General features: G+C 44.8%; 1 protein-coding gene across 1 annotated transcript in view; it reads right to left on the reverse strand.

Moving 5' to 3' along the window:
• Nucleotides 1-328: 328 nt before the first annotated feature.
• Nucleotides 329-10,092, reverse strand: part of LOC124775356 (transcription factor ATOH8-like) — a 42,445-nt gene continuing 32,681 nt past the window's right edge. The window contains exons 4-5 of the mRNA XM_047250187.1: nucleotides 7,461-7,565; nucleotides 329-4,961 (exon numbers count right to left, since the gene is read on the reverse strand). Coding sequence (XP_047106143.1) covers nucleotides 4,235-4,961; nucleotides 7,461-7,565 — 832 coding nt within the window. The 3' untranslated portion in view covers nucleotides 329-4,234. The remainder of the gene's footprint in view (nucleotides 4,962-7,460; nucleotides 7,566-10,092) is intronic.

Genomic DNA, 10,092 nt, shown 5'->3' on the forward strand with positions numbered 1-10,092 from the left:
ACATCCCAAAACCCTTCTCTGAAGATCTAAGAGACATGGTACCTACAACGTAATCACCTGCAAATGGTAAATGATGTTTATATTAATTTCATGTTACATCACTATGATCATCCCACAATTTTTCTCTCTATAGTGTAATGTGTAAATTACAATTAGTGTCTGGAAGCTGTGAATATGTTGCTGAGACTCCTGTTCACCTTTCCAAGAAGATTTGTTGAGCATTCCAAGCAGTAGAGTGGCCCTTGCCTCCGACAAATTGAAGGAGCAGTATGTAGGAAATACAGGGAAGTGAGTGAAGGTTATACTTCTAAAATTAATGCAAGGTTTGTCATTTCAAGAAGGCAGCTTTATTATTGTCTGTAGTTGGCCCGGCCAAAGACCAGGACGGCAGTACACAAAAACAGTACATAGCACCCATGCCTCCCTAACAGCATAACACGTTAACACACCGATACCAAGTGAGCCATCAGTCAACGCAACAGAACAGTGCAGCAATGACACGTCCAGCACCATACAGTACAATTCTATGGAACTACCACACACTACAACTCATATCACAGAGCTCTAAAGTGTAGATCAATGTAATAAAATTCAGGATACACAGTAACTAAATTTAGAAAGGTGTTACAGTACCGCATTGCACAGTACAATCTACTGCGTACAGAAAAAGGGAGGCAACTGAAAGATTAGCAACATAGTTTAGTCTGCACCCTGCTGTACTGCAATAGTCATTCTACAGCGTTGTGCAACAGTACTAATCCCTAATACAGCATTGCACAACGATCTGGAACAGCACCAACAAGTGATGTACAACAAATATTGGAGTGTGAAATACAATATGACACAGGACCACGGTTTCTACATTATACAGAGGGCACAGTACTCCAGGACAACCAACTGTAGGGGCAGGAGCAAATGTAAAAAGGACATCATTATTTCTCGTGAGAATTTTTCACGAATGCCTGAAAGGAAATAGCGTTTCCGGAGTAAATTACCTCGAAAGAAACCTCCGAGTTGGAATGATAGGATTGGCACGGAAATTGACTTCTGAACATGCTTCCGCTCATTATTATATTTCTATAATGAAAAACAAATTATACAATGTCTCGGACTGCCAGCCGAACCGCAACTTCAAAATAGCACAAACTCATTCCTTTTCCATCGAAATCAAGGGTGGCTTGTTTTTTCCCCGGTGTTACGATCTTCTGAACTATTCCGCTGACTGTTCGAGACGACTTCAACTTTCTGATAAAGCCTTTGCGTATCGAAAATAGCTGTCTTTTCTTTCTCTAAAAAAAAGTTGGAAATATTCTTATAATCTTAAAATTTGGCACAAATATTAGTTATAAAAAGTAATAATTTTGGCACATTTTGTAAGCGGTTGAATACTGGTATCCTTGGACTACTTAGTACACAGACTCAAATAATTTCTTTCTGATGGCGCTTTCCTGTCCGACGAATCTCATTCATCTGTGAGGAAGTACACCTTTCGCTACAGTCCTACGGAGCCGCACTGAAGCCCATCCACAAGGCACTATCACAATAAAACAACATTTAGTGAGCAATACATTGCTTACAGCGATTAGTTTAGTACACATATTTTCTCGTTTTACCTTAAATTACGTACTATTAGTGTTTTGTTATAGTTTTAGTAGATTCTAGAAACTATTAAAATTATATACAGACTCACACAACTTATCTACAAATTGCATCTTCTCAGGTACTTTTAACAATATAGCTTTCCGACTGACGTCGTTTCGACTCCATTTCATTAACGTATGTACGTCCAGCGTGGCGCTACACCAAGGAATAGTGAACACACAGCGGAGAACATTCTGTGCGTAACAGAAAATATTAGCAGTGACACTGAACTAAGATTCTATGACACCAAACTTACGGAACAACACCAACGCTACAACTTATTGATTTACAGGATAGATCTGAAGTCTATTAACACAATACACAGCTAGGAATGGATGGTAGGATATTGTCCTTGTTTGTCACAGCAGTTGCACAAACACATAAAACACATTCATAGAGACACTCTTACACAGTAATTTCAGTCGATGAGAGGGACGACTTCTTCACATCACACTTCCTTCACTGATCAGGAAAGTTCTAAACCAGGATCGTTAGGTACGACCTCACTGCAACAAAGTGCGGCGTATTCTTGTAGACAGACAGAAAAAAGTTCGTGACATCCTGTACACGAATTAAGAAAAAAAAAGCCCTGAATAGTTAGGATATCAGAAGCCTGCAGGCAATAACGGTAGTTTTCTTCAGTTGCTGTAGGACCAACAGTCTTCGCCAATATTCACCTACTTACAGACTGCAGTAAGAGGCACGTTGCCATCGCTCAAGAAATATTCTACTGAAACCATTAAAACTTGCGATTCCTCTCCACGTTGTCGAAATATATTGTAGCTTCTCCCGTAGCAATTAACGTTGGTGAAAATTTGCTTAGCCCTTTAAATAAGTCTAATCTTATTTTTCAGCTTACGAGAAGCAGTCTTGCACCAGATTTATAAAACAGTTGTCATCGCTTTTTCTGTCTTTCATTTGATTTCACAGAAGACGAGAATCGACATTTTTGGTAATGTTCACCAACTGTATTACATTCAGTTATTCCAAATGGGACAACATTCTGCTACAAGCGTTTACCAGATCCAACTCTTCCAACCCTGTATAATGGACCTCAGATCTATTGTTACGCAAGGGTTCTGCGTCGTAAGTCTTTCGACAATTAATGATAAAGTCTTTTAATTTTCTTGTAATATGACGGTATTCTCAGATCTACATGTTTCACACATTTCTACTGTTGCAGACCACTTCGTGTGATTCACTATCTGGCATCTTTTCTCTTAAGATATGTAACGCTGCATATGTTGTATCTATGGAGACGTCTGTTATTATTTGGAATAAAATCTGTAACGTGTGAATATTGCTCTCTCTTCAACGCACATATCCCTTTTTTTTATTTCCAAATAACTTTATAAAGTATTAGTCTTCACCGGCAAGTTGGTTGTAAGATACGACGACGCCGTCTCAGGCAGTCAGAATGCCAGAAGAATAACTGCACGAGTTGATCAGTGCTGATCTTGTGGACTGACCCAAGTCTTCATATGCGTAATTCAGTATTCACGTCGTTTGCGATCAAACTATCAGAAAATATATCCATATTCTTAGCTGCTTCCGATTGTCTTCATACGAAGTTAAATATATAGTATTTTCTTGCGAGACGTGAACTTGTCACTAAGGCCATCAACAGTAAAGCTGACGTCACCAGTGGACTACTCTTGCACAGCCTGTCGTAATGAGAATATGCAGAGTAACTGAGTTGTAGAGAGCAGAGACTGCGCAGTTAGGGTTCCAACAGGCTCTAATCAATTCTGTAAACAAGCTGCGTCGTCATAAACTTCCATATCTAGTATCACCGTATGGGGAAAAATTGAGGTGTTTTCTCGTAGAATTATGACTAGAAGAAGGTGTGAAGTCTTCATCAGAAAATTACGAATACACCTGGTGCATCCCATTACTAGATGATGAACGACGAAGACGGTTTCTTACAAGCTATACATACATGAAATTCAGTCATAAACTTTGATGTGGGCTAATCAGATGTTGTCTGGGAGGCTGCAGAAAAGTTTCTTGTGCGATGGCGTCTGTTGTGGCAATTGACATGTCATGACCATCTTGATAGACCCTGGTCCTCTCCTTTCTGTACTGTTGTCGCTATTATTCATATGTCGACTGCTGCCAAGCTTGTCACATATTTCTATGTGGAGCTAATGTACTGTACGCTGAGCACTGTCATCGTAGCTGCAGGTCAGTAATTAGACGTCTCTTCTTGAGGCATGTACTGGTATCGCAGTATTATTGCCAAATGGTCCTACAGCATTTGTGAAAGCACTTCTCGTGATGCGACTGTTACCACAAGGTGTTCCCTTAAGTACTAGATTGACGACGATTGCTATCTGGCGAACCAGCTTCTCTGGCGAATTCACAGCCCAGAAGAGATGGTTCGACTCTTTTTGTTAAGGAACGATTCTGCAGCAGGTGTCAAGGAAGATATTGCTGGGTGGGAGTTGCCGTCTAGGAACTGGTACTCTCGAGTCTCGTGTTGACATCCCAGTTTTGAGAGGTCCGGCGGCTAGGGCCTACGCTCGCCGGAGGAGTGCGCCGCAGCAGCGTCGTGACTAGAGGTGGGGGGAGGGGGCGGCGGGGGCGGCCGGCGTCAGTCGTCCTTCTTGCGGCGCAGACGGCCCTCGGTCTGGATGGTGCGCGACACCTGGTCCACGCACTCGGCCAGGCTGGGCCGGCTGCCGTCGCGGCTGTAGTCATAGCCGGCGACGCGCGCCAGCGTCATGATGTAGGCGGACGCGATGCGCAGCACCGACAGCTTGCTCAGCTTCTGCGCGTGCGCGTACGACGGCACGGCTCGCCGCAGCGTGTCGAACGCCGCGCTGATGGTGTGCACGCGCGTGCGCTCGCGGGCGTTCGCCTCGATGCGCCGCTCGCGCGTCATGTTCTTGTAGTTGCGCGGTGCCTGCTGCTGCTGCTGCTGCTGCTGTGAGGACTGGGGCGCCGGGTCGAGCGTGGGTGGCGGCGGTGGCACGTCTCGCGGGGGCGGCGCCGAGTCGCGCGGCGGCTCCGCCTGGTGGCGCAGCACCAGCGACAGCGGCTCGCTCTGCAACGGGTCCGGCGCCCGGCCGGCGGCGGCAGACGGGCCGGGACTGGGCGGCGCGAACCGCGGCTGCGGGGGCGGCGGGGCAGCGCCCAACGGCGGCAGCGGCAGTGGCGGCGCCGGCCGCAGCTCCAGCGCCGTGTACGGGTGGGTGGGCGGCACTCTCAGCAGCAGCTGCGGGGGCGGCGCCAGCGTGGGCGGCGGCGGCAAAGGCGGCGGTGAATGCCTCAGCGACGGGCCGTCCGCTCCGTCGGGAGGTGTCAGCGTGTGAGGTAGCCTGTGGCACATCAAGTCGGTTCTTACTCTCCTGGAAAGGCAGCACTAACTATTGTATACGAAACTGCTACAGTATTAAAGCACTTGTCACATACCCTCAAATAAAACAAATTTGTATATTTTTAATACAGAATCAGATGAGCATTTCGCAGTGCCCAAGTTTCGACCAGACAGTGATCATTTCCAAAATAAAGGCACATATTGCGAGTCTTTCAGGTTGTATTACACTACTAGCCATTAAAATTGCTACACCAAGAAGAAATGCAGATGATAAACGGATATTCATTGGGCAAATATATTATACTACAACTGACGTGTGATTACATTTTCACGCAATTTGGGTGCATAGATCCTGAGAAATCAGTACCCAGAACAACCACCTCTCGCCGTCATAACGGCCTTGATACTCCTGGGCATTGAGTCAAACAGAGCTTGGATGGCGTGTACAGGTACAGCTGCCCATGCAGCTTCAACACGATACCACAGTTCATCAAGAATAGTGACTGGCGTATTGTGACGAGACAATTGCTCGGCCACCATTGACCAGACGTTTTAAATTGATGAGAGATCTGGAGAATGTGCTGGCCAGGGCAGCAGTTGAACATTTTCTGTATCCAGAAAGACCCGTATAGGACCTGCAACATGCAGTCGTGCGTTATCGTGCTCAAATGTAGGGTTTCGCAGGCATCGAATGAAGGGTAGAGCAGCGGGTCGTAACACATCTGAAGTGTGACGTCCACTGTTCAAAGTGCCGTCAATGCGAACAAGAGGTGACCGAGACGTGTAACCAATGGCACCCCATACCATCACGCCGGGTGATACGCCAGTACGGCGATGACGAATACACGCTTCCAATGTGCGTTCACCGCGATGTCGCCAAACACGGATGCGACCATCATGATGCTGTAAACAGAACCTGGATTCATCCGAAAAAATGGCGTTTTCCCATTCGTGCACCCAGGTTCGTCGTTGAGTACACCATCGCAGGCGCTCCTGTCTGTAATGCAGTGTCAAGGGTAACCGAAGCCATGGTCTCTGAGGTGATAGTCCATGCTACTGCAAACGTAGTAGAACTTTTCGTGCAGACAGTTGTTGTCTTGCAAACGTCCTCCATCTGTTGACTCAGGGATCGAGACGTGGCTGCACGATACGTTACAGCCATGCGGATAAGATGCCTGTCATCTCGACTGCTAGTGATACGAGGCCGTTGGGATCCAGCACGGCGTTCCGTATTACCCTCCTGAACCCACCGATTCCATATTCTGCTAACAGTCATTGGATCTCGACCAACGCGAGCAGCAGTGCCGCGATACGATAAACCGCAATCGCGATAGGCTACAATCCGACCTTCATCAAAGTCGGAAACGTGATGGTACGCATTTCTCCTCCTTACACGAGGCATCACAACAAAGTTTCACCAGGCAACGCCGGTCAACTGCTGCCTGTGTATGAGAAATCGGGTGGAAACTTTCCTCATATCAGCACGTTGTAGGTGTTGCCACCGGCGCCAACCTTGTGTGAATGCTCTGAAGAGCTAATCATTTGCTTATCACAGCATCTTCTTCCTGTCGGTTAAATTTCGCGTCTGCAGCACGCCATCTTCGTGGTGTAGCAATTTTAATGGGCAGTAGTGTACAATTAATAAAATGTTCCGTGCTATTATGCAGTGGTCGAATGGATTTCACATTTATAACCAACGTTTCCTCACCGTCTACGGATGACATTTTCTAGGGGGATCGTAGCTTCTTTGAGGGTCCGACTGACACCCTGGCTCGCTGCTGACTACAGCGAAATTCCGTTTACGCACGCTTCCGCGCTGCGGCGTGACGTCACATGTTTATAGTATCAGACCGCACTTGGCTGTTGTCGAGTTCCTTCGTCCGCTGTCGCTATCGTTCTGTGGTGGAAGACTGGTACACATCCTCTGCAGCACTAGGATCCATATATTCAGTTTCACGTTCTCCTCCTTCCTGATGAAACTTCTAGGGTGTTTTACAGTCTCTGTTGCCTCTCTGTATAGAATTTCATGGTATCCACATTTGGCTGCCAGTACTTGAGACCTGCGGAACATGTTTTGCATGGAGGAGATCGCCGCATTCATTTTGATAGGATCCAAGCACTGGTACCATGAAAGGCCAAGCGTTCTTTAATCCATGCGTTTCAGCTCTCTTGTTTGTTTCGGGTCTGTCCTTGGTTGCTCTTACTGATTTGCTAAATTTCCCTTTCCTACTTCAAGGGCTGAATAGAACTATTTATTATCTTGCACATTATGTTATCTTGAAAGTTTCTTTAATGATTAAAGATCGTGCACATTGTGGTCTTCGTAATAGCGATTTCCAAGTAGCTGAAAACTATTTGAAAACCAGTAAGGACTCTGTGGCAATTCTCTAACACAGAGTTCAAAGAGATTGTTTCTTTTTAAAATTCTCCATCCTATTAGAGAAACTGTGATTTTAAATTTCATCTCAGTGGTAAGTATATAAACATATTTAAAGATTACCTGAGCAGGATGGGCGGCGCCGTGGGCGGCGTGCTCTGATGGCGGGAGTCGGCGTCCTGCAAGGAAGCGAGGGCGGCCGGCGGAGGCGACTGTGCGGCCCCCAGCCTGCGGTCACAAAAGGAGGCACGGTTGTTTAGGGAGGAGTGTGGAGAGGGGCTCCAGACTAGTGAAGCGGAAGCAGTTTACTTAGCACGTCGTACATTTCCACTAACTTAGCATTAAAGAGTCTTACAATGAAACAGTGTATACCACCAACTGGAATTTTTTTGTGAACTCACCCCATCATTAGTCTGAGCAGGTCATGGTACTCTTTTAGAGTAGCTTGCCTTTTGTGGAATTAATGGTGTTACGAACATCTGGTATCAATCACAGTTGGAAAAAGGAATGCAAAAAATGATGCTGAATAATTCTAACGATGATTCAAGATTATAAAATATTTGTGACTCTGGATAAATAACGAATGAAGTTACACAAGATTAAATTTTGCATCTGCTCCTATTCGCTACATCTATGATTACCGTCCACTTAACATGCTAAAAGCTTTTCTGTTCTATATTGTAGCATCTGAAGATGGCCATTGTGTGCCGAAACTGGTTATGACTGTGTCACAACAAAAGGTGACTGTGTCAAAAATTTTAAAAAATAATGCCTTATAATAAGTCAGTCACCGTCCCCGAAAACGGAATGTCGTTTTTCCCAAGAGTTGACACTTTTTGCAAAAGCCGCAGGTGTTATAAGTTATCAGGTTACAGAGACAGAAAGAGAAGAGGTGCTGTTTTGTGGAAACTGACATTCTGAGCCAGTGGCTGTGTACAAAATATGGGTTGACTCTTACAGAGAACACAGTTCCAACCAGCCACTCTTTACAATGCTGTTTATGTGTTTAAATAGTGCCGTTACCGGTTTCGAACCGAAAGGTTCAGACGGCTAGTTCACATTAAGATACATTTTACATTAGCTTTCACTCCTTGTTTTCCCAAATGATGAAATTTCCTTGGAGTGATGGTGTCCTACAACCAAAACAAACGTAAGTGTTCGGAGTAAAGTTCCTGAATTTACTGCCCTCCAGGAAGCGTGTGGCGCGCAAATTATTCTCGGGACTGAGACCTGGCTGAACCCTGAGATAAGAAGTTCTGAAATATTTAGTGAGGGTTGGAACGTGTATCGGAAAGACAGATTAGATACCGTAGGAGGTGGTGTCTTCATTGCAGTTGACAAAAATATTGTGTCTACTGAGGTCGAAGTAGAGTGTGATTGTGAAGTTATCTGGACGCGTGTAACAGGGCTAAGAGAAATAAAGTTAATTGTTGGGTGTTATTACCGGCCACCAGGTTCCACCGTGACAGTTCTAGAATCATTTAAAGGGAGTCTACACTCCGTATCGCAGAAGTACCCGGATCATGCTATATTACTCGGAGGCGACTTCAACCTACCTAGCATACCTTGGGATATCTATGGATTCGTTACAGGTGGTACAGACAAGCCGTCGTGTGAATTACTTTTGAACACATTATCCGAAAACTGTCTTGAGCAGCTAAATCGACAGCCAACGCGTAATGGAAATATTTTGCATCAGTGATCTTCGCATGAATGGGGTTGTGCAAGAAACAGAAGCCAGTATTGAGAGTATTTTTAATTAATTTTGTTAATCTCGTGTAAAAAACTCAAAAGATATGAGAAGGGTTTTTGTTGACTACAGTTCTTGTATTGAAACGTTGCTGCTGTATTTCTATACGTGTATTATTACGTATAAAACGTAGTGTCCCAGTATAAAGGTACTTGAAAGGAAATTTTCTTATTGGCACTTAGAACCAGTTAGTTCTGCGGTATGGCACCTAAAAAATTCTTAATAAATTATTTTTTTCTACTTTGTCTCCCACTCCCACCTTTCAGTTATGGTTGAATATTTCAGTTATGGTTGAATATATATATATATTCAACCATAACTGAAAGGTGGGAATGTTAAACGTTATATCCAGGGGAAATAGGCGATCGGTCAATTACGATCTTTAATGAATTCCAGAGATAAGCGAAGATCGGGTCGACGTAATAAGAGATGGGTAGATGAGATCACAAAAGACGCGTAAAATGGTTGAATGTGGGTAAAAAACCGCATTGCAAGCATAATTCTTTATGTAGCATTACATTTCAAATGGCTGAGGATAATAATGATGCCTAAATGTTGAACTAGGCAGAGATCGATCCAGACCTATATCGAGTGCAGACTATTGAAACAAACAGCCAGTACGAGGTGGCAGCCCAAAGGCCCGAAATTAGAATTTTGCACGCAAATGGTCACAAATTCACTGCATTACCGCGAGGTGTCTCCCCTCACATACGTCTTGAGTCACTGTAGCAAGTGGCTGTGACCTGAATGGTTTGTTAGTTGTTAATTAGCATCTTTACATTATTCGTTACGTGTCTCTGAATTTACGGGTTTGTGATGGTTGACCTCAAACAGCTGCGCGTGTGTGTAAAGTTTTGGAATACCATAGCAGAAACACCCTAAAGAATGAAGCAAGCTTTCGGGGCTAATGCTATAGTTCAGATGCAGTTACGCGACTAGTGTGAGCGTTCCAAAAACGGACGATCATCGACTGATGATGACTGTCTTTCCGGTCGATCATCAACT

This window comes from Schistocerca piceifrons, chromosome 2 (genome assembly GCF_021461385.2).
Source record: "Schistocerca piceifrons isolate TAMUIC-IGC-003096 chromosome 2, iqSchPice1.1, whole genome shotgun sequence".
Lineage (NCBI taxonomy): Eukaryota > Metazoa > Arthropoda > Insecta > Orthoptera > Acrididae > Schistocerca > Schistocerca piceifrons.